We start from the raw sequence: 26107 nt of genomic DNA, 5'->3' as shown, positions 1-26107 counted from the left end.
ATTACTGACATGTGGGACCAGAATCTGAATGTGGCTCTGCCCTATACACACAAAACCATTTATTAAACCAAAGCTACTTATTTTTTATTTGCTGAAAGTACCAAATAGTCAGTTGTGGGTCAACCTGGAATTAACTTATTGTTATTGCTATGAAATATTTGTGTTATGGATGTATTATCCCAGTTTTAATTGATTGATTGATTGAATTGTACCTCCCAGTTTTAATTGATAAACCAGCTCCATGAGCACCTGGGCCACTAATTATAAATATAATTTAAAATAAAAATGAAATATGGTTATGAACTCAAATCCAAATGAAAAGGAATACAACAAGGTATGTTTACACAGGCCAAAGTGTGAACATTTAGTCAATGGGTAAAAAATAAACGTGAGAAGATTGACTAAAACTGGAGTCCTAGACTTCTCACCTGGTCCCTCAACTGAGTTTTATCTAGGTAGCTTGAAAACTCTTCAGTGCGATGATCTAGCATACTATGATCTCCAAATGAATTAGTTTACTGGCAACACTATATAAATAATGAAAAATAATATCATTACATGGGAAATGTGCATGGGGAAGAATTTACATTTTGGCTGGATGGCTTTTATTTTCTAGGCTACCACTACATCTGCCTAAGAAATGAAAGGAACCAGCCTTTGACACTGCCGGCTGTCTTTGTGTACATTGAAGTCAAAGACTATGTACCCGATACCTACGCAGGTAACTCTATGAAACTTTCCAATTGAACTTCAAAAAGGACAAGATTTGGAAGTTTAGGCTACCAAACTGACTCACCTTTATTGAACACACTGAAACAAACTTTTCTGTCTGCTGTGGCTTAAGGCTGTACATACTGCTGTATAAAATTGCTATAATGGGCTGCAGCCTGCCTGCCTGGACCACAGTTCAGAACTGAAGCCAAAGCACTTGTTTTCCAGCAAACTTTTTGCAGCCCTAAAGAAAGTATGAACCTTGGGAATTGTTAATAAAAACACAAATGTAGCTTGGTTGAAATGACACAGCAGTGCACAATCACTTTCAGACTGAAAGTAAAACAGTATTCTTAATTTTATAAAATTGAGTAGTTGCATTGCACATATATACCTAAAAAGACTAATTTAATTTATTTATTTTGATCTTAATTTAGCATTGGAAGTTTTACCATTGTCTTCGTGTGAGCAGAATTAGACCAGTTCTGAACAGTTTGGAAAATCTCATCCTGAAACTCTGCTCCAAAGACACACATACAGGGTTCCTGTTAAAACAGTTAAAATATAATAGAGACAAGCTACAAACCAAAGCTCTATCTCAAGCAATAGCATCTCTCCTACTTCTTCCTCCACTAACTACCTTTTGCACTAATCTGTAGTGAGCAAACCCAAAATCTATTTAAAATCTTACATAAAAACTAGCCTAAGCAAGGGTGGCATGCATATTACCTTTAATTTTTCAGAGCATAGTGGTACCTTTGGTAGAATGGGCACTTTTACTGATATTTTTGAAGTCCAAGTAGTAACTCTAAACATTAGATAAAATTTGGCCATTTAAATATTTTAACAGTACTGAAACAAAACAGTAAGGAACATGGGTCTCAAACATTTGCTTCATTTCTAGATGTGATTGAAGCACTATCGAATCCAATTAGATATGTAAACTTGATGGAGCAAAGAGCTAAACAGCTGGCAGCACTAACACTGGAGGAGGAAGAAGAAGAGGTAAAGAAAGAGGTAAGGGAGATTTCAGTCGCTACATGTTAAGGGTGTTGGGCAGGATTCTTTTAAAGCATGTCTATCACTTAGAATAGGGGTTGGCAACCTATTGCACACAAAGTCATTGAATGAGGCCCACAGAGCCAGGAGGCATAAGGGCAGCAGCTGTTATGGTTTAATTGTTATTTGTGAACAAACTGAGAACAACTCAAATGTAGCAAAATCTACCAGTTCTTCATCCAGAAAGTTGAACCATTTTTGCAACATTTGATTTGTTCTTGGCTTGGGCTTGTTCATATATAACAGTTAGTAGTGGTAACAGTAGTTTATTTACAACTTTTGCTAAAAGGATATAATTGAATTAACAGTAAAATTGTATATTATACAATAGCATTACATGCTTTGTGGCTATTGGCAAAAGCATATATGAAAGTACAAATTCTACTAATTGAAAAAAATTAACGTAATATATGGTAATTAAAAATAGATAAAATGAAGTAATATAAAACAGTAGAGTAAAAAAGTAAAAACAAGGAATTCTGTTTGATTTTGGCTCTCATTCTTTGTGCAAGTAATGCAGATACACCTATAGAGTATAGGATAGGCTATAAGTTGTTAGAGAGGAGCCATTGCTTTTTCTTCATTAGACCAATACTTAAAATTTTCCACTAATGGAAAGATACATTTTCCTCATATTTCTTCAAAGAATGAACAAGGCTACAAATAGTAATTGAAGTAATCTATGTCATTCTTCTTGCAAGAACATATCCTGTCCAAATATGGGATCCAACAAGGTATCCCTACAGATCTTGTTAGACTGAATCACAGTTTAGTAATGGCTTCTCATAGTTTCTGGTTTTGTACTCCAGATAGGTAAGTTTCTAGGCCAAAAGAATACTGTATTAATCTCAAAACAGGAGAAGTTTCAGAAAATCTCACTCCCTGCATATCTGCCTGTGTGCTGGCATCTTAAATTCTTACATTTATCTCTTGTTTGAATATGGGGGAAAACATTGGGTCAGTAACTATCAGCACATTTCTCAGGCCATTTGTTTGTAGGATAGTATAACTGTTATATAACCATCAGGGCTGTGCGAAACAGCACCATTCTGCTTCAACTTCTGTTTCAACATTTCAATGCAACAGTGTTTTGTTTCAAGCGTTGTTTCATTTCGAAAGCACCGTTCCATTTCGTCTTGTCGAAACTGTTTCGCTGTTTCAACGTTTTTCCCCTAGGCTATCATGGGGAAGCGTGAAACTGCCTATAACTTTGTAATTTCTGGCCTGATTCAGATGAAACTTGCAGGGATGGTAGCCCCTTCTGGGGCCATGAAGCCTGCCAAGTTTCAAGGAGATAGGTGCAGAGGTTTCTGGGAAACTGCACCTCAAAATGTTGACAAGCAGAAGACGGGGAGCAGGAGGAACCTCCTGTGATCCGGCAGGCAGATTGGGGGTCTGCACCCCTGTGAGGAATCTGGCACAGTCCCTGCAGCTGTCCTGGGGCTGCAGGCGATCCCTCGATCTGCCTGCCGGATGACAGGAGGCTGCTGCTGCCGGCTGGGGCCAGCAGCAACACTAGTCTTCCCAGCACTGGGTGTGGGCTGTGCCCAGCAGCAATGCCAGCCTGCAGCAGCAGCCTCCTGTCATCCAGCAGGCAGATCAGGGGCCCACCTGCACCCTTGGGAGGGCTGCAGGAGAGCTGAGCCAGACTCCTCCCATGTGTGCTGGCCCCCGATCTGCCTGCCAGATCACAGGAAGCTGCTCCTGCCACCTGGGACTGGCACTGGGCGCAGCCTGTACCCAGCATCGGAAAGAATGGTGCTGCCACTGGCCCCAAGCAGCAGGTGCAGCCTCCTGTCATCCAGCAGGCAGATCAGGGGCCTGCACCGCCCAGGAGGAGTCCAGCAGAGCCCCTGCAGTCCTGGGGGTGCCAGTGGACCCCCTATCTGCCTGCCAGATGACAGAAGGCTGATGCTGCCACCTGGGACCACCTCTGGGTGCAGCCCACACCCAGCGTGGCTTTATGAAGCTAAACCTTGTGGTGAGAGGTGGAGCACAGCCCCGGTGCTGCACTCCACTTCCTGCCACCGGGCTGAGTTCCATGGGTCTGTGAGCCACTGGGAGCTTAGCCTCCCACCCCCAGGCTCAGCTCCCAGTGGCTTGCAGCCCCATGGAACTCAGCCCGGTGGCGGGAAGTAGAGCGCAGCCCTGGTGCTGCGCCTCACCTCCCATCACTGGGCTCAGCTCCCAGAGCCTTGCAGCCCCGTGGAACTCAGCCTGGTGGTGGGAGGCAGAGCAGAGCGCCTGCTCTACTCTCCTCCCACCACTGGGCTGAGCTCCATGGGACTGGCAGAGCCGATCGGAGTGCCGCCCGGTGGCAGGAAGTGGGCAGAGCTGGCGCTGCACTCTGATTGGCTCCGGCAGCCTCATGGAGCACAGCCCAATGGCAGGAAGCGGGGAGAGCCAGGACTGCACTTTTTGCTGGACTGAGTCACATGGTGCTGTGGAGCCGCTCAAAGCGCAGCCCTGGCTCTCTCCTGCCTCCCAGCACCAGGCTGCTTCAAAACTTGAAGCTTTTCAAAACTTTCAAAACTTTTTGAGTGCCCTCATATTGTTTCAAAGCTGTTTCAATGCTTTTTGTTTCATTTCAATTTTGCTGTTTCGAACTGGAAATGCATCGAAACAACTTCAAAACGAAACAGTGACCCTAATAACCATATAAATAAGGGTTTGTGGGTGCCAAGTATAGCAGGAATGAGGCCGCAGCGATGGAGTGGAATTAGGCACAAACGCGTCCTGGTTGAATTGAAAAGAACTTTACTTACAACTTGGCGTACAGGAACTTGCATCAATGCACCCAGTGTAGGCACCTTCAATAAGAGTTACACCGTGGAGCACATAAATGCTCCGTTCACAATTCCGTGCCGGCAGTTCCCTTTTACAATGACTTCCAAAAACAAAACAAACCGTAGGGAACCCGAGAGCTCTTCTCGCATCCAAAAGATGCAATTAACCGATATGGGGGCGTCCGGGGGGGGAAGGAGCCATGGACGCAGGACCTTCGGTGAGGGTGATCAGGCCTCTCCGATGTTGTGTGGGTCCCAATGCTGGTTCCAGAAATTTCTTCCCTTTTATAAGCTAGAGAGACAATCAGAATGTGCCCTGTGTGTCAGCTGACTTTCAGTCAGGAGACTGTGACTGCCGGCCGTGCAGCCACACGCCTCATTAACACTGTGATTGCAACTCCCTCACACTTTTTACATCCGGCTGGTGTTTGGTCATTTTTTTTAATCTATCATACTGGCGTTTGGTCACCTTTTCTTTATCACAAGGTTTATCTGTAAGAGAAGGGGCTTCTAAAATACATTTCTTAGGGTATCTGATTGGGGCACAAGCTCAAATTTTTATCCAATAATTTAGTTTTCAATTGAGCTAAGGTGCTCACATTAAGCAGCCCCATTTCAGAATGCATAAGCCTCCCCCCCATCATAGAGTTTGTAAGAGATAAAAAACCCCTTAAGAAATACAAAGAATGAACCATGGGGTCATCACCCCAGAATTCTGACCCATACAATAAAATGGACTCTACCTTAGAGCTATAGTCCTTGAGCACCTGCCAGTTACCGCCCTTCTACCTGTCTTATTGTAAAAGGATAAAATTCGAACCGTGGCTTCTTTTGACTTAATGCTTACATTTTATTGCATTTATTCCAGCTCAGGTTTTTTATTAAAATAAAGTCTAAGTATATTATATAAATGAGAAGACCATGTCTAATTTCTTTATTTGTAAAAACCATGCTTGTTTCTTCCTTTTGTTCCCAAAAACAGTACCTTAGATTCAGCAATATTGATTTCCAAGCTATTCAAGGTGTCATAATATTGAAAAGCTTCTAATAACTTTTGGAGGCCTATCTGGGATTATGACATTAACAGTGCATCACCTGCATAAAGCAAGACAGGGATAGAATCATTCATTATTGTGGGTTCATGGAACTGATTCTCTGTTTTCACGTTTTAGATTATTCAGGAATAGATTAAATTCAGCTGGAGAGACTTACAAAATAGCAATTAGAACATACCAGCTGCTACCCTTTTGAATTTTTCCCCTCTTGCAAAGGCTCCAGATGTAGTTGTGTCCACACCCTAAGTAGCTCCACTGAGAGGCAGTGCTAATTAACCCATATTTGGGTCTACACAGACTCAGCTACCTTGCTTCTGGTCTGGGCAGTAGCATTCACAGATCTCCTCAGCTTGTTTGACTGTGCTGCTGCCCAGCATAATGAGTTCAGAGTTTAAACACAGCCGTAGATGGTATTGAAAATCTCATTGTCAGATTTTGAATAATGCCTGCATCATACTTTGGGCATGTTACATGAAGTAAAAAGTATTCAGCACAAGTAGCTAGTCATGAATAATAGAAGCAATGGGAAAAAAGGCTTCCATAGCCCTGAATTAGCCCCTGATATTTTCCCTGGCTTTGCCTGTTTTCTATTCGGAACTGAATTTGTTTTGTAACCAAGAACACAGTCCCCGTTCCAGATTAGATGAATGAAAGTCATTGAAATTCCTTGGCCAACAATTTACCTCTTTGTCTTTTTTATACACATGGTGTCACAAGTTTGGTTGAACAAGGATGCTTTGAAATACTCAATACTATCTTAGAGGTTTATCTTGGATGATCTACACACAAGATTCGATTTTAATAGCAAAGTCTTTTTTAACATAACCTTTAAAGTACTTCTAGAGGTCATTTTTGCTTATAAAAAGCAGGTTTCTTTTCTCTGAACAGGCTTATTTATTAGGCTAAGAAACATTTGCCAGAGTACTACTTAAAGCAAACAGGAAACTAGGAAGCTGAATTGCTATAAGTAGCACTGAGTATGTTCTCATATGTCAAACAACTTAAAAACTTATCTGGTAAAGGCACCTACTTTAAAATAGTAGATAAGCATGTCTTTGGAGAAAAATAAGATCATTATGGTGGTGCATTTATTGATTATATAAAACTAACCAGGCCAATGAAACAGCAGGAGAAATGCACAAAATTGCAACATGAAGTTACATTTAAATTGTATTCTAAGTGTACTGTTCTTTGGATTTGTGAACATGCATCATGCAAGATAAGTAGCCTGAAATTATATGATCACTAAAGCATTCTTCTTTCTGAACTTTTCCGTCTTTTTTTATGCTTGTTTCATTTCTTGTAAGCTTCATTTTCCTGGGCAGGGTTTTTTCAGAGTGAAAGAGGGTTATATTTGAAACATCCCTTTACTCATGAGAATAACACTTCCAAGCAGAATTAAGTAATTTTAGGTGTGAATGCCAGTTTTGCCCGAACAGATGTGTGTGCATACATTTTTTGTAAGTGAAGTTTCAAATATTGTGGCTGTGGCTACATGTATAGTCATCAATGGCTTAATGTCTAACAGGGAGGAAGAACAAGTGGGGTTCCCTATGGCTCTGCCTGGGGTCTAATAAACTTTTTGAGATAAGATCACTGAAATAAACCCAGATGCTTTTGTTATAGACTCTGTTAAAGATTGGACAATGCTTCACCCTGGGCAAATGTAGATCACATGCTAATACTAAAGCCTAAGAATGCTTTCCACGAGCAGAGAGAGTTAGCCATGTAAGTCTGAAGTCAGGTAGAAGACAGGATAGATTTGCACTGTACAGATTAACTAAATCTGTATGGTGCAAAAAAAATTTTAACTAACTTTATGTACAGCATAAGCTTTTTGTGAGCCCAAGCTCACTTCATCAGATACTGTGAAAGAAGGTGCACAGACTAGCATATCAAATGGAGAGAGTGACTTGAATACAAAAGATAGGGAAGGAGCCATGAGGTAGGAGAAGCAAACAGGCAATAGGAGAGACATGGCTGGGAGAGGCAAACAGGCAATAAACCCATAAGGACAAACGGGTCACAAAAGCTAATCCGGGTAGTAGGATAAGAATCCATAGTCCCTGTTTGGACCATACTTAATACAATCCAGTCAGTGGATGATTTCTTGTTCAGGTTAGTTTTTAAAGTTTTTCTGTGTAAGAACAGCCACCCTGAGGTCAGTTTTGAACTGTCCAGGGAGGCTAAAGTTTCTGCCACAGGCTTGTATGTCCTTCTGGAACTTATGGGTTTTTTTAACTGATTTTTTCCCAGAGCAGCCACTTTTGCTTCAGGAGAAAAAGCTCAAATGTCTGCACACTTTTTATTTCTACCATCAGAAAGGCACTTTCTACCAGCAGAAAGATTTCTACCAGCAGACAGAAACTGATCCTCTGTACATGGCTTCAGATTGGATTAACATCCCAGAACTTTATATCTATGTAGATATCCCAGAACTTTATCTCATGCACAGGGGTCTGTTTGTCTTTTAACTCTACCATAAAGATATTAATTTTAACATTTTCTCAATAAAGCTTTTATATCTTTATTAATGACTAGGGCATGTTCAGTGAATGTGCATGTCATCAGGCTGGGAGGGGTAGTAGAGGTTAAAGTTAGGATTGAAAATGACCTTGATAAATTGGAAAAATGATCTGAAATACCATATTTACTTGAATATTATACAAACCCAAATATAAGACAATCCCCCAATAATTAGATTCTATATATGAAAACTTCATAAATTTGTTATAATTTTCCAGGTATAGCATCTAATTATTGGGAGGTTTGCCTTGAATTTGTCCCCCTTCCACTGCTACAGCAGGGAAAATTAAATTTGAAAGGTCATGTAGTCCCCTTGCCCTTTACCTCCCCCAAATTTTTACGCTTGTAGCCCTTCCTTCTCTCCTTACTTCCAGATTCTGCTATTTTTGAGCACATTGAAGTAAAAAACAAATTTGAAAACACTGACTTTGAAATAGACATTCCTGTACTGATTTGCATATAGTACTTTAGATTTAGTTCATCCAGAATTGATACATTTCACCTTTTTTTTTAAACTGCTGCAAGTTTTATCAGCACAGGTACTCTATAAATTCACTTCTAGCAGCACTTTTATACCTACTTACATAAAGTACAAACTATGCACAATGTTAGTTCAAAGCCAAAAGGCTCATGATTTACCATGTAGTTCACTGGGCTGGGCCCCAGCTAAATCAACAGTGTTTCAAGCCATGGTGACCTCACAGCTCAGTGCTGCTCAGTATGTGTGGGTACTCCAGATAATCCCACAAAGGACTGATGTGCTAATTAGTCCCCAAATCATGACTGGAACCCAGTGTTCTTGTCATGAACCCTGGGATCCCCCAAAATATATATACAGATGAGGCACAGGGCAACCTGGTCCGGCTCTACCTCATATGATAAATATGCAACAGGCATATGCAATAGATGGTGTGAGGATTATGGATGACATGTTTGGGACCCTTTTGGTGATGTTTGTCAGACATTTAATGCTGGTGAAGAAACTGGAATAATTGGAAATGGGAAAGAAAGGCTCAGTTCAGCTGTGGGAGTAAAGGGGAAGTAAAAATATATGCAAAGATCACCATGACTTGAAAAAGAGTTGGCACTGAGGGGACTGAGTTTAGTGGGTACTACCATATGTTCTGTTCAGATGGGCTGTAATAACCTATCATTGTGGTTAGTTGTACAGGGGAGTGGGTGTGTTTATTGTAATGGGAAATACAGGTTTTTTAATGTGGTTTTAAGATGGGTGATGGAAAGCTGACGATAGAGGACGTGTATATATAACTCCCTCTATATACAGAAATATATTTTAATAGAAAAGGTAGGTTCCCATCAGAATACTTATCCAATATGGGCCATGTGTTTTATAGCTCAGTGTTTGCTGCCTTTACTCATCTTCATACTTGGTTTGCATTACTGAGCGCATGCTGCTTTTGGCAGCAGTTTTATGCTAGACAACATTGTTAATGAGGTTTCCTTGCGAATGTAAGACAACAGGCTTTTTTTTCCCCATACTGACTGGAAGGAAAAAAACGTGTCTAGTATTGCAATAAATAAGGTACATCTGATTAAATCCAATGAAAATTGTTAAGTGTGAAATACTGCATTTGGATGTAACAATCAAATGCACAAATACAAATGAGGGACCAGCTGGCTGCAATACTGCAGAAAAGAAGATGTAATGAATTGCAGTCTGAACGAGTCACCAGTGTGCTATTGTTGAAAAACAGGCCATGGCATACTGGATTGCATTAACAGAATTGTCACATGCAAGCCAAGAGAAGTGATTCCTTTACTGGTAAGGAGAAATCACTTGTAGAACTGTGTGCAGTTTGGGACACCACGCTTCAAAAAAAAAAAGGCATGGACAAAGTGGGAGCAGTCCAGAGTAGAGCAACAGAAATGATGAGAGGTCTAGGAAACATGACTTAACAAAAATGGTTGGAAGAATTTGGGATATTTAGTCTGGAAAAGAGAAGATAAGAGGATTTGACAACAGGCTTCAAATACAAAAAGGGTTGTTATAAGGAAGATGATAATTGTCTCTTTCCCTTGTCCACTGGGACTACAGAAGGAGTAATGGACTTAAATTCAGAAGGACTTACTGCAAGGGCAAGGACAGACATAGCGTTTACTTCTAGTGTTTACTTTTAAGTTACTTCAGAGTATTACAAAAATTGAGTGAACAGATGTCTCACAGGGCTTTAGTGTTACAAATTGTCCCAAACCATCTAAAAAAAGGGTCTGAATGACACAAAGATAACTGTGGAGTGCTTCACAGTCAAGTTTTAGCTGGAAGGCAGTTGTCCATCTGTCTATTACAAGCATGCGACAGATTAAAAATGTGCTATCTTATAGCTCAGGGAAAGGTAGGGAGATTTCTTGCTCTCAGAAGGGCTTTACTGCAACTGCTAATACACACATAACGATGGCTGACAATTTCCTGTTGATGTCATCATGTCAGTCTTCAGGAAAGCAGTTACCCCTTATTAATTACAAAAGACACTTCCAAAAAAGACAGAGTCTGAAACATCATCCCCTGAGCATGGTTAACTACTGGAATATATTACTTAGTGGTTGTATAATCTCCATCACTGAAAGTTTTTCAGTGTAGGTTAAATAAATATTTGCCTGGAATGGGTAAGAGAGGGATGATCCTTTGTTGAGCAGGGGTTTGAACTGGATGACCTACTGAGGTCCCTTCCAGCCTTTCACATTAACCCTTATGTCCATGGTTGTGTTGTTTCCTGTCTTTATTTTTAGCTATAATAATGATTATGATTATGTGATCTAGTTTCTTGCAGAGGTTAAAGTGAAAGGAAATTGACCAATTTAACCTTCATGGCTGTGAAAATCTGCAGGGCAGCAGCTAGCAAAACTTACTTAGTAGTGAATTGTACATGCTGTCTGAAACAAAGAAATCAGGTTTTTTGTAGACCTGAAATCACTCTGTCCATGAAGCTTTAGCATAACAAATGTACCTGTTAAGTTGGAAATAAATTATAGAAATACGTGATTCATTTTGCAGTGTTTAGACCTTAACTTTTAGACAGAAACCATTTAAAGCATGACATGAATTCCTAGTTTCAGACCAGTGGGCGCTATGCAAGTCCAAAATCTTCATTGTAAGCCTTAAAACTTCTACATTTCCAATCCCCTTCCCAGTTAAAGACTTCATAGACTTGGGATTATCACAAAAATATGATGATGTGATAATGAGGTGACACGTCAGCTCCAAGCCCTCCCCTGCACTGTTCAGCTACACGTCTGTAGAGAACAAATTAGATGTAGGGTATCCATGACAGGAATTATTTTAATTGTTATGACTTAAATTTCTGTGCATTTTAACTATACTGATCACAAAATACAGTGCACTTACTATTTGTAAAGTGATTTGTAGTGTAGTAGTAGTTTTATTGCCTTTGCCCTCCTCATATGGCACAAAAGGAGCAGCAGCCATTCAACAGGCCCCTAGCTAGGGACCTGTTGGCACAGAAGTCCCCACAAGATGTAAAACTCATAGTTCTCTATCATTCTCTTACTCCTTCTCCCCAAAAGACATACACATTCTCCTACAAGTGAATGGGAAAGAATTGTAGAATTTCTCAGCACAGTGAACCATGAAATATGTCCCACAGGGTCATAAAAGTTTCCCCCAAACATGTATGGAAGATAGAAACCTGAAGGTATAGTAACAGGAATGGGGCTTTTGCATAGGAAACAGTCATGCTCAGGCTAGGCTAATCCAAGTGCTCACACTCAAGCATCAATCACCTGTAACAATCGATGTAAATACGCCCAGTGTTAATGACGTTTTCTTTTCTACTCAGGGAAATCTCCAGCCACCTTGCACTCCAGAATCTACCTCTGTGTGTGAGGCAGTGTATGTAAACCTAATTCTCCTTACTGTGCACTCAACTTCACTTAGCAATCACATTCTCTTTTATTAAAGGCATGAAAGTATATAAATCATTTTCCTTTCATATTTCAGCTGTAAGATACAAGGTTGAAATATGCAATGAGAAATAGAGTTCATTGTTCTTCCTTAAAGGGAAAATCACCATTGCTTTAGTGGCTGGTGATGAATTATGAAAAGAGAAGGTGCTATAAAACAAGATTAAATTGCTTGATCCATAGAAAATGACTGTTTATGCGCTTCCTGACCTTGTCTTACATTTGTGATGCAGTTTCTTGAAACAAAGACTTTTGGTGCCCAAAACTGAGCAGTCACATAAATTATTTGGAGACAAGTTGGAATGCCACCTCGATTTTTACATCTAAAAATCAGATCATAAATCAAAAAAAAAAAAGAATATGCTCCTTCACATACCAAAATCAATCATATTTTTGTCCACATTTTCAGACTGGAATGCAAAGTTTGTTAAGACTAGTTTTATTTTTATTAATCATTCATGCAGTCCTCATTGTGGCATGTTTATATCAGTGAAGTCGCTTTCTTTTAAGCAGTATTTAAAGAGAAAACCAAATTCAGCCACAATTTCTGCCAGAAACATCTTTGTAGTATAATTAATGTGGTTAAGGATCAGATGTTTAAATCATGCTTTGCATTTTTTTTAATCAAATATGAAAAAAATAAACAAAATGATTAAAATGATCTGAATCTCATGATGGATACAGCTGCAGTGTTATATTTATCTCTTAGTATCTAGCTCTTCACGGAATACAATGTGTTAAGTTATGGGACTGTTAAGCCAGGTTGCAGACATTTACCAGTACAATTGCCATGGAACAATTATAGCAGAATTTTTTTTGGCTGTGTTGATGGAGGGGCAGATTGATGTTCTGAAAGGGTGGACTAATCAGAGAAAAGAGCTGCCTCCTGCTTCTGCATGTAATGTGATTATCATCAAAGAATGAAAACAAAGGAGCTTGGGGAACAAATCCAGCACTATACTTAATCAGGTGCCATAGTAACTGGTCCTTCAAATATATATTTTGGCCATTTTAGAGTCTAAATTGCTTATCCATACTATGAGTCCCCTTCCCCCTCTATGTGTATGGCTTTACAAACCTGACATCCACAAAAGTAACTGCATAGCAAAATATATGGTACAAACATGAGCCTTCAGGGAAAAAAATGTAGAAAACGTCTTGACAACTTGGATGCCACAAACATGCTTATGCAGGGAGCAGGAGGATGAAGGTACTGTTTACATATCTTATCCTTTGAGTATAATTGTGAAAAGGTGATTTCCGGAGAATAACTGTCTGTGTGTATTGAAGGTTGGTGAGTAATTATATAGTTGTGTAGAAGTGCAAAATTTAGAAGCAACTCTATATACATATTTGTTTTACAGTAGTGATTTTCCTGCCAGCTTTTGTATTACTTCAAGAAAGCTTTCATGACAGAGTGCAGGGCTGTGGTATTTTTCTGCCAGCTACTGCATTATTTGTAATAGTATTTTATGGCACACTGCAATGCTGTAAAATAAAATGCAGGTCTGCTGTACTATAAATTTGTAAATTATCCAACTGAAAATGACTCTGTTAAGTTACATCCTGCTAATTTTTCTCCTCGATGTTTATGTAAGAGAAAAGTATACTTGAAATAATTTTTCCGAGATGGGTGCCGTATGTCTTCTTGAAAGTTACACTGCAAAGATAAACTGTATGTGATAAAGGGACAATTTAAAAACACTGACTTGATTTTACTTGTAGCAAAATAGATTACAAGCCTGTAGGAAATTTCAGTCATAAAAGACATGAAGCTATGACTCAGAAGGTTTTTCCTGAGGGATCGATCACATTTCTGGTATCCATTTAGAAAAGTTGTGTAAAATATTCTGTATTTCAGGTTGATCATGGAGATGCACCCTCAGAAGCAAATAATGAGCCCCGGCCAACACCAGCAGAAAATGGAGTAAATCACACCACCTCTCTTACACCAGCCACTCAGGGTGTTCCTAGCCAACCAGCACCAGGTAAAAGAATTGACCCTACTTTTCCTATGCTAAGTAGTAATTTCACTGCATATTTTCCATTAAAAAATGTCTTTATAAAACGAGTGGGAATTCCTCCCTCCCCCCCCCCCCCCCGCCCTTTTTGGCACCATATGAAATAAAATTATAATCCAGAACCTATAATAGTCTCTTCCATATGTCCAAGTAGGCCCCACTTTTTTCATTCTTTTAAAACAGTTACCTCTGAGATAAAACCAAACATGAAAATATAACCACCGAGAACATAAAGATAATAAAATATATATGTGTACATGATGTATGTCTATACCAGTGGTTCTCAACTTTTTAAAATCAAGTCACCCCTCATTAGACTAAAGAAACACATCAGAAAATTCCAGCTCTTAGCTTTCATTTGCTTATGACTACTAAAATTCTTCTACTACAAAGAATTCAGAAAAAACTACAGCAGGACTGAATGTTTTGGACTCTGAATTTTTCTTTGAAAACTCTCTTGCCCTGTCTTCTGCTTAGCTTTGTCTTGAGATTCGTGTGTAAATGTTTGCATATTTAACTGTGCCATTATTGGGTGACACTTTGTGGCATCCTGGTTAAGAATCAGTGGTCTATATCACACAGTTGTGGCTTCAAATTGTACCTTAACAGAACATACTATATTGTTTCCTGCACGCTACTCCTCAGCTGGAATTAATATTGTCACTTCAGGGTGACACTACACACATGTGCTTTTGCACCCTAGAGAAGTCACTCCGGCTTCACTGTATCTTTCATGTTCAGTGATCTGATGTCAGTCTACACAATTCTGTTGTCTTACAAGACAGACAGATGCCTCCTATGCACATACCAGTAGGCTCCACTGAGAGGATTCCTAAGAATCTTGGAGTGGGAATCAGCAGAATATAATATGAAGGGTATTTTTGGACTTTGCTTGTGAATCTTCAATTCCAATACAGTGCATAGACATAATGGGCCAGGTTTTGACAATGACTAGTAGCTTCCATTGATTCTGTGGAGTTAGATCTTGAGAACAGTGGGAGCTATGAAGTGCCATGAAGTTACGAGAAATCTGGTCATCTCAAATACGTTTCTAAACTGGAGCTGCACTCCAGAAAACCTGATATCAATACTGCATAGTATTTTCGGTACCTGGCTCAACAGTTTTAAGCATAAAGGTAGAATGGTCTGGTCTCTTAGCTTCACAATAAAAGGCAAACCTCCTTTTCTTCAAGTTCCTTCTATAATTCTGCACTTCTTTTACAATTGAGTTTGTTATCCCAACATCTGGCTTTGCAAAATTGACCAGTCCTCTAATCTAAAAGTATTTAATATGTTCATGCCTCTGGTTCTCGTAAATTGCAGATTTTTCATGGGAGAGACTCTCTTTATTTTTTGTATGTTATTTAGCCACAAGCCCATCTTTATTGCAAAGCAGATATATTTTAAAATACTCCCAAGGAAAATGCATATTTTTACCCCTTTCCCAGGGCCTCCCAAACAATTTTGCTATCAAATCAGTGCCCACATATTCACTTTTATTGCTATGGCTCTGTGCCCTTGCTACTTCAGAAGCAATTTTCACACACAGGGAAGGGTATAAATAGAGAGGACATGTATTTTAATGACTAAGGGAGCATATAGTCAAGCACAAAACTTTTCCATGAGTTTTGAAAAAGTCTAAATATATTCTGTGGTGTAGTTTAAAAACTGAGGGTGCCATTATGGACAAGATAGTTTACATGACCAATTATTATTTCCAAGTTCAGTGGGCTCTTAAATGGCTTTTATGGTACAGTTATACTTTATTCTATATTTAAAATTTTGTCTCAGAATATGGGTGCCTGGGTGCTTTAATTTTCTTTTTTTTTTTGGATAAAAAACCCATTAAAACTATGGTGCATTCAAGTGTACTACTATGCAGTGTTCATCATGAGGCTGTTCCAGCTCTCGTTCATTTCAAAGGCTCATAGATTCATAGATGTTAGGGTCGGAAGGGACCTCAATAGATCATCAAGTCCGACCCCCTGCATAAGCAGGAAAGAGTGCTGGGTCTAGATGACCCCAGCTAGATGCTCAGCTAACCTCCTCTTGAAGACCCCCAGGGTAGGGGAGAGCACCACCTCCCTTGGGAGCCTGTTCCAGACCTTGGCCACTCAAACTGTGAAGAAGTTCTTCCTAATGTCCAATCTAAATCTGCTCTCTGCTAGCTTGTGGCCATTATTTCTTGTAACCCCCGGGGGCACCTTGGTGAATAAATACTCACCAATTCCCTTCTGTGCCCCCGTGATGAACTTATAGGCAGCCACAGGTCGCCTCTCAACCTTCTCTTGCGGAGGCTGAAAAGATCCAGTTTCTCTAGTCTCTCCTCGTAGGGCTTGGTCTGCAGGCCCTTAACCATACGAGTGGCCCTTCTCTGGACCCTCTCCAGGTTATCCGCATCCCTCTTGAATTGCGGCGCCCAGAATTGCACACAGTACTCCAACTGCGGTCTGACCAGCGCCCGATAGAGGGGAAGTATCACCTCCTTGGACCTATTTGTCATGCATCTGCTGATGCACGATGAAGTGCCATTGGCTTTTTTGATGGCTTCGTCACACTGCCGACTCATGTTCATCTTGGAGTCCACTAGGACTCCAAGGTCCCTTTCCACTTCTGTGCTACCCAGCAGGTCATTCCCTAGGCTGTAGGTGTGCTGGACATTCTTCCTCCCTAGGTGCAGCACTTTGCATTTCTCCTTGTTGAACTGCATTCTGTTGTTTTCTGCCCACTTGTCCAACCTGTCCAGATCTGCTTGCAGCTGTTCCCTGCCCTCCGGTGTGTCCACATCTCCCCATAGCTTTGTGTCATCTGCAAACTTGGACAGAGTACATTTCACTCCCTTGTCCAAGTCACTGATGAAGACATTAAAGAGTATCGATCCAAGGACCGAGCCCTGCGGGACCCCACTGCCCACACCCTTCCAGGTCGAAACCGACCCATCCGCCACGACTCTCTGGGTGCGACCCTCCAGCCAATTCTCCATCCACCGGACTGTGTAGTCATCCAAGTCACAGCCTCTTAACTTGTTCACCAGTATGGGGTGGGATACCGTATTGAAGGCCTTCCTGAAGTCTAAGTATATGACATCCACCCCTCCTCCTGTGTCCAGGCGTTTTGTAACCTGGTCATAAAAAGAAACTAAATTGGTCAGGCACGATCTGCCTGCCACAAACCCGTGCTGATTTCCCCTCAGCATAATTTGTCCTGCCGGGCTCTCACAAATGTGAGCCTTGATAATTTTTTCAAAGACTTTGCCAAAGATGGAGGTGAGACTGACAGGTCTATATTTGCCCGGGTCCTCCTTCCTCCCCTTTTTGAAAATGGGGACCACGTTGGCCCTTTTCCAGTCCTCCGGGACTTGGCCCGTGCGCCATGAGCTTTCAAATATTCCCGCCAGTGGCTCTGCAATGTTGTTGGCCAGTGCCTTCAGCACCCTTGGATGATTTTTAAGGGATTTTGAGCTGTCACATAAAGCAACGTGGTTATAATAACGGTGGGCCCAATCTTGCCTACCTTATTCACATGAATGAAATCAGTTGCATCACCTTTATAAGTAAGGTGGAGAGTTTGGGTTTTTTCTTTTTTGTGTTGCCTGTCATGCTGGTATTCTAACTAGTGTAAAGAACTCCTAAGAAACATATTTCCCACAATAGTTTACTGTACAATTGTATACTCCATGTGAACTACAGGATTTTTTAGATATGGTATATAGAATTTCCTGTTATCTGTGGGCAACACATGTGGTCAGCTGTTTAAAAAGAACTGGAATCAATGGTATCTTTTACTTCCAGGTTCTGTGAAAGCACCTGCAAAAACAGAAGATCTTATTCAGAGTGTCCTAACAGGTAATAAATAAAGAGATGTCACACAGTTGCATATGCTGAATGCATTGTATGGTTTTGGATCACAGAAAGATTATTGCCAGAATAGCAGATGTATATGCCAGCTTTTTGTTCCTTTCAGCACAGGTATACAGCTTTGAAGTTGATGGGATCTTGGCCATTGAGTTCCATGAAAGCATTGGGTACCTAAAAGGAGGTTCCTTTTTAAATCCCTTTCTGGTACTCTCACCAGCACAGCTCCATCACTTTCACCATTTAATGGATGTGAACTAGTGTTTGCAGGAGGCTTAGTTTAACCTGCCCAAACCTGAGCTGTGTCGTTCATGTGCATATGTTTGCTGCTTGCAGGGAGGAGGCATGGGCAGCCAGAAGTAAGTAAGTCAGTGGGGTGGAGGGAGGCTGGTGGGATTCAGGTGGGAGGAAGGCTGGAAGGTCTGGGGGAGGTGTTGGTGGGTGGGGGATGACCTGCCTGGCCCAGGGGAAAGAGTAGCCAGCTGGGCTGAAGGGGTAGAATACCCTGGTTGGAGGCATTAAAACAGCCCTGAGGCTCTGGCAAGTGGCTGGGCTTTCCCAGACACAGGGCTGTGCTATGAATGTATGCAGACATTCACTAGACCAGTTTAACTATATCAGATTAACCCCAGGCTAATCTAAAGTTAGCTCACCTCTAAGGTGAACTAACTTGATATCAGGCATGCCATTTTTAGAGCTACCTAAGTCCTGGAACACTTAGACACTGAGGGATTTAGATTGCACTATGGCAATCTAAATGTAATTTTGGATGTGTCTAGTGTTAGCAAAAGGTCAACATGATTGTCGCCAGGTTAATCAAAACTTCTCAGAGAAACTAACTTTAACTCCATCATGGAGGGGAAAATACTGACACTTTCATTATATCAGGACTCTCAATTACTGAAGCCAAATTGAAGATAATGTACAAATGAAAGTGGGAAGTACAAAAAAAGGAAGGGCATTATATAGCAGCAGTTCCCAGTCTTTTTCTGTAGAAACCCCCTTCTGGGCTTACAAGCCTCCTTTTGTTGCCCTGTGGGGTCAGGCCAACTCTCAGGATCTCAATATTGTGCTGTTAGACAGGAGGGCATAACACAATTGCACATATACAAACACACAAATCAATTAGGTACATACACACGCACACTACCAGCTCAGGCACATACACATTCAAACGAGCCTAGGCACATGCATACCTATTACCAATTCAAGCACATACACTATACACCCCAAAAATTAGACACAGATCACTAATTCGTATATCATGCACACAATGCCATATATATATATATATATATATATATATATATATATATATATATATACATACACACACACACACACATACACACACACTAGCAACTCAGATACACACACATTCAAAATAATTAGTCTAGGTTCATGCACACCTATCACCAGTTTAAGCCCATACACGCTACACACACCAAATTTAGACAGAATCAGTTACCAGTTATCAACACCTGCACATCCAATACACGTATGTGGATTACTAATTCATATACCACACACACAATGATATCTGTATATGTATATATATGACTATTCAGTAATTTACACACATACCACCCACCTACACACACACACACACACACACACACACACACACAGGTGAATTCCCAAGTTGGGTGTTGTGATGTGTGTGTGTGTGTGTGTGTGTATGTATGTATGTGCTTAGTGTACTTGGGATACCTGGGGAAAGGTTAAGGTAAGAAAGTAGAAGTGTAGGGAGTTAAAGTTACCAGGACTGGGATTAGAACCGGTAGACTAGAGGGGCCTGGGCTGAAGAACTGAGGCTCGGGGGTAACTTTAGGTTAATTGATCTTAATTGATTAAAAGACAATGCCCAAAGCCTGCAGAATAGGGAAGCATGCCAGCACAGAGGCTGGGTCTGGAGCCAGAGCTACAGGGGAGCTGAAAAGGTAGGTAAGGAGAAGGAAAAATGGGACTAAGGGAATGTGTGGATGTTAAAGAGGGGCTCTGGGTGTGGGGAGCCAGAGGATGGCTCCAGGGCAGCTAGAGAAGTTGTAGGAAGCGGCAGTAGGTGCTGGAAGCTGGAGAAAGGCTCCAGCTGCTGGAGAAAATTGTAGGACAGCTAAGAGGAGCTGGGAAGCTGCAGGAGGTTGGGGGAGGATTACAGAAGGTGCGGGGGAAGCCTGAAAATAGAGAGACAGACAGCAGAAAATCACAGGAAAAGCAGCAGGCAGCAGGGCAGCAGGAAAGCAGAGAAAGGCAGCAGAAAGTCACAGGGAAAAGACAGTAGGAATTGAGAGGTGATCGGGAATCGAGTGGAGAGGGGTGGGGGCTAGAGCTGAGAGAGAGAGAGAGAATGAGGCTGGAATTTAAGATAAGGAAGAGATGGCTATTCAGTAGAACATGACCCAACTCGGGGTTGCAAATGACAGTGGTTTTATTGAACAGGGGAGATGGTGACACAATGTCAAATTGGTTCCCTTGCACCCACACACACACACACACACACACACACACACACCCCCACACCCACAATGGCAGCAGCAGTTAGAGAGGCTTGGTACAGGGGCTGAAGTCCACTGAAGTCCAGGAGGAGAGAGGGAGAATGAGAGAGAGAGTCCAAATTGTAGGAGGAGGTGTGCAGTTAATATCTACCTATCCAGGCTAGAAAGGAATCCTTGTCCAATAGGTGTTGTCCAGAGGGGGGTCGCCGGCAGGGCCTCTGGGTGGATAGGTGGTGTGGCATGGTGCTGGTCCAGATGGAGAGAGCGTCCCACTTGGTCTGTCTTCACTGGCCCTTTTTATAGGGGCAGACCTTGTGTGACCGTAGTGACAGGAGGCATGTCCAGGCAAGGGTCAGCCCCTGGTGTACTGAGCATGTGTGCTCCATGCAGGGATGTGCAGTTTCTGGTGTCTGTAATGGTGAGAGTTGCTGGTTTTGCAGGGTCTTTTGTCTTTCAAATGCTGGTCTTGTCTCTGCTTCTGGGTGAGGTCTTTGGTTCCTGGGTGAATCAATGCGAGGCGATGGCCCAGTCGTTACAGGCCATTCAGTAGAGTCCTGCTACCATTGTATTTCAAGCATTCCCAATCATTCTCACTCATCGGGAAACCAATTTACATGGAAGGGGTACATGACTCATACAGTTGCAACATGAAATGCCCAGGCAGGGGACAGAAGGTGGACGCTTGACATATAAAATGGAAACTTGACATGACTTTGGTTCACTTACAAACACAGGCCTAAACCATACAATATCCATATGAAACAATAAAAATCAATACAAAAATGATGATAATACAATATACAACAGTAAGACTCAGTACAAACCTAATAATAATACAATATAAAATAGTAGATATCCAAAACCAAAAACTTGCTACCAAAATAAAAATGTTTAACACTTATCCTACATCTTAGCTTACTTATACTTATCTATAGCGAATAGAGAGGGAGAGAAAAAGTCAGAAATAGTTGGGGGAGGGGAGCGAATGCAATAAAAAAAGAAAAGAAAAAGAAAAAAAGAAAAACTGGGGGTTTTGCTACACTTTCAGCTAGTCTGTGACCCCACTTCTGGTTTAAGCCTGAATTTTTGTGGGTCTCACAACCCCATTTGTTAAGTGCTACAGCCCTATTTCGGATTGCAGTCCCTAGTTTGGGAACATCTGGTGCAGGGCCTGAGGCCAGGAATCAATAGCAAATGTTTTAATGCTAAAATAAACCACCTGTATTTTATCAGACCTGGTTGAATATTGGTATTGGCTCGGCTTCCTAATGGCATCAAGTCAGATTTCCACCTGCAAAACCCAGATGTGGGGGAAATACTGGAGAGAACTTTGGGTAGTGGTGTGGGATGGATGAGAATCCTCTGAGCCTGAAAATGTGTTAGGGGAAAGGAAAAATAAGTCAATTTTCCCTTGCTGAATGTCATACTCTTATTTAGCACCCTACTTCCAAGCCTTTATAACTGATTACATGAAACATATATTTTCAGACTCATAATTTCTTTTCCAATGAAAAGCCTGTCACTATAATTGAAAGCACTTCATTCATCTTAAGCTAGTATATTTTGACTATGAGTATTAAAGAAAAGGACTTAGTTTCATGCCCTCCTAGTAAGAATTTGAATATCGTACTCGTGTGATTTTGAGTAAAGAAAAATGAAGCTGCTTCTGTGGTTATTGTTGCAGAAGTAGACGCTCAGACTATTGAGGAGCTAAAACAACAGAAATCATTTGTTAAACTACAGAAGAAGCACTACAAAGAAATGAAGGACCTTGTAAAGAGACACCACAAGAAAACCACCGATCTTATCAAGGAGCACACTGCAAAGTATAATGAAATCCAGAATGACTACCTGCGGCGCAGGGCAGTCTTAGAAAAAACAGCCAAAAGGGATAGCAAGAAAAGGTACGCTGAATGCAGCTTCCTTGTCTTTAACACAAAAGACTTATCCATTAAGTTTTGAGAGGTGATAATAACAAGGATGTGGAGATGGTGTTAAAAAGTCCATGTAAAAAATAGGGCTGTGTAATTCATTGCAGTCAGAGGTCTTGAAATGGAGCTGGAGTTTACACCAATAAAGGCCTCCTTGTGAAGTGTTACCTCTCTGCCTGCAGTTGAATAAGACTGTCACAATTTTATATGCCAGATTGCTTGTATGTGTTTTTTGTTGTGTGTGGGTATGTGGCATTTGGGAAGTGAAAAACCAACTTTTCTTCACATCTTATGGTGATACCAGGTGAAACTGTTCTTGGTTTTGTTTTTTACAAACAGTATGTGAGGAGCTGGATTTTGGAGCTACTAAAAGGTCCAAATAAGGATCAGATGAGGGGTGAAGTTGCAACTCAAAGAATTACAATCCTTGATTCTCCTGTCTCTAACCAGGAAGTAATTGGTACCAGCCCATTTCCTGACATAGAAGGCAGACAGAAATTACATGTGTTGTGTGATTGGCCCCTTGAAAGCACTCTACAGCCATGCCCAAACAAAACAGCATAGCTGCAGAGCACTCTGATCATGCGACAAATTAACCGTCAGTATATGAGGGTTCAAATGAAGGCTCTCTGAAGTGGAGCACCTTCATTAACTTTTGCCTGCTCCAGCCCCATCCCTGGTGCTGTCTCAGGATGGGAGGGGGGGAAGGCAAGGGTGGGAGGTCCATTCTGAGGTTTGCCCAGCTGCGCTGGAGGGAGGGGAAGGTGGACTGGAGCCCTCCCAAGGTGAGGCGCTCCAATCTACACCCCCCTGTGTGACCTCCCATGCCTTCTCCCCCTCTCAACCTGAGACATTACTGGAGCTGGGAGGCCAGAGGGGGTGGAGCTGCAGGAACAGCTAACATCTGTTGGCTCAGAAGGGTTGGCCTTCTGTTAAATGCCATGAGTTAGACTAGGGAACTGCACTTCTGTCTGCACCGAGAGAGTACTTGTCCCTCCTAACAACCTCATTTGCACTGGTAGAAATGTTTTATCATTTAGCATTTCTCAAGTATTTTTTCAGTTGTTTCAGCTGACTTTGGCTGTCACTCATTTTCAGATTGTCATGTTCTAAGTCTGAGTCTATAAAATTATCTTAATCACTGGTTGTCAGATGTGTTATGCAGTAACTGGTAATGTATTATATTGTCCAATCCCAATGTGTAAAACAAAAATATCAAGAGACAAAGCAAAGCAAAGATTTTCTTCTCTTTTATTTATTTCAACAAGAAGACAAATCCAAATAACAAAGCCACTTACCTTTCAGTAAATCGTTTTTTTTTGTTATGTTAGCATGTAACCATAAATCTTCCACAGTTTCTGGCAAAAAAATGTTCAGCTATACATTGTTAAATGGAGCTGTCAATATAATTTTGAAGATGTGATTTTTTTAATGTGAAAATGGTAAAAAAGTGAGGGTGAGAAAGTCTGATTTTGAATTTTAAAAAGAATATACACATAGGGATGTTCAACTTTATAAGTGTATTATTATTTCAAGCTGAAGGCTTTTAATCAGTTGCTGTATCCTAGGAAAAAGGCCTTTTTTTGTGTCTTTCTGACCACTTAGTTGCTGTTTGTCTGGAACTGCAGAATACAAATTTACTTTATTAGCTGTCCCTGTTTCATAAAGTGTCACAAAATAAAATATCCAGTGGCAGTCAGTTTTGCATTCGTATGTAGAATTAGGCCCTGGTTCAGTAAAGTTAAAGCCAATGGAGGGACTCACATATGCACCTGAGGGCTTTACTGAATTGCTGTCATAACTAAACTTAATACAGAGTGATATTTTCAGTTAGATATTCTCAACATCTTAATATTTTGGGCTGATGTTTAGAGATAGGCCTTATTTTTTTCCAACAATGGCTTAATTTGGTTAATAAAGTTTGGTCCAATAAATGGCTTCGTTTGGTTAGCACATCTGTCCTGTTCAGTGCTGCAGCACTGTGTTTGGATTGCACTCTCCTTTATCATTAGCACTTTTATCTGAAACAGGTAATAAAGATATTAGTGTTTACTAAATTTACTCTGTTGATAGCACAAAGTGTTCAGGCAGAATATCTGCCTACTCTGTGGTTCAAAAGTCTAAAACACAGTAACTGCAGTTTTGTGTGTGTTGTAGAGATATGAGTGACTATGACAGGGGGTATGTCACAACCAGATCTTAATGTCAGCCCACCCCTCTGTCTAGGGAAGTCTGCCCTTGTTCTCCTGCCACGACTTGCTGGTTAATAAAATGGATGTAAGGTGCGGGAGGCTGCCCATTTTATGCCTGGATACCTAGGGCATTACACATGGCTCCATACCACCCCTACACCATGTCCCGTGCCTCACAGAAGGCACCATAAGTTGATGATAGCTCCGGCCTGTGGCCAGGCCAAACTCTGCCCCTTGTACCTCTACCACTCAGCTCATTCACTGTGCCCTTCATAGGGTCTCTTTCATACCAACCCATCTCACAAGGCCTCTTTCATATGCCCCTCACTGGGCCACTCTCAACCTGCCCTGCTCCATGAGTGGCCCCCTTGGGCCATCAGGCTTAACTACTCTTGTTCTGCCCAGCCCATACATAGCCCTTCAGGTTGCTCATGCCACCCTTCAGGTTGCTCATGCCAGGCAATTTCATATACTTATAAGGGTTGACCTGTGTGCTGCCCTTCAAGCTGACTCTACAGCCCTACTCAACACACCCCTGGTACAGCCCTTCAGATGGCCCTTGCAACCCTACTCTGCACCCCCAATGCACAGTCCTTCAGGCCACAACAATGCACCCTACTCTGCAGGCCACCTCACACTTCTGCCTTCTCAATGGGGCCGCTCTATCTCTTTGCCTCCCTCGCTGGGGCCTCTGGGGTCTTTCATCCCATGGGGCTCAGGTGTCTGGAGACAACCTGGCCCCCATGCCTGTCCCTACATTGGGGTATCCTACCAGGATGTGGTTGTAAGGTGCCCCTACCTGCCTTTCACTGGGGAGGCAACTGGCCTGGCATTTCTGGGGAACTGCCCCTCCACGGGCAATCTTATCAGGCCATCCTTCACCAGCAGGGTGTAGTTTTTGGTCGTACCCAGGCCCAGGAGCCTCTTGCCATCCCCATAGCTCATGCCCTTACCTCTGAGGATGTTCTGAGCAGCAGCTCAGCTGGGTGGTATTATTCCGGCTGCCAGCACCAGACCGCTGCCTCAACCCTGAGGGCTTGGATCAAAAATGGAGGCTGCTTCACCCCTTCCTCCAATCACACAGCCCTCCTGCAGTCACCTGACCACCTCATCAGGACTGGCCTGCACTTGCCGGCTGCCCTGTGCTTACAAGCCACTCAAAGACCCTAAAGTGACTGGCACCAAAGGTGCTCTGCCACAGTGACACCTTCAGAAATATTTGAATTTTGGGTGCCTGGATTGAGCTAGAACTTGAGTTAAACTTTTAAAGGCTTTTAGGTATCAAAAATTCACAAATGTTCCAAGCACTAAAGAAAGTTACATGCCTATCTCTCATTCAGTGTGAGGCACTACCTTGCTTTCGGCATTTTTGAAAATCTCATTAGATGTGCAGATGTATTTTTTAACACATACATGCCTGTAAAAATCTGGCTTTATTGCGCCAGCTTTTCAGCAGTGGTGAGGACTAATCATATGCAGATCTAGGATTTGGAAAAGGGGGTGCAGGTGTTGTGATGCATTGTTCCATATAATGCAAC

At 41.7% G+C, this 26107-nt stretch overlaps 1 protein-coding gene across 7 annotated transcripts in view; it reads left to right on the top strand.

Moving 5' to 3' along the window:
• PLCB1 (phospholipase C beta 1) overlaps positions 1-26107 on the top strand; it is a 777970-nt gene that overhangs the window by 616952 nt on the left and 134911 nt on the right. For all 7 annotated transcript variants that reach the window (XM_014595092.3, XM_059720212.1, XM_059720209.1 and 4 more), the window contains 5 exons: positions 617-721; positions 1616-1728; positions 13938-14064; positions 17889-17942; positions 22131-22350. In XM_014595092.3, the coding sequence (XP_014450578.3) occupies positions 617-721; positions 1616-1728; positions 13938-14064; positions 17889-17942; positions 22131-22350 (619 nt within the window). The remainder of the gene's footprint in view (positions 1-616; positions 722-1615; positions 1729-13937; positions 14065-17888; positions 17943-22130; positions 22351-26107) is intronic.

The sequence above is a fragment of the Alligator mississippiensis genome, chromosome 1 (genome assembly GCF_030867095.1).
Source record: "Alligator mississippiensis isolate rAllMis1 chromosome 1, rAllMis1, whole genome shotgun sequence".
In the NCBI taxonomy this organism is placed as follows: Eukaryota; Metazoa; Chordata; order Crocodylia; family Alligatoridae; genus Alligator; species Alligator mississippiensis.
This window is presented reverse-complemented; position numbering and strand designations above follow the sequence as displayed.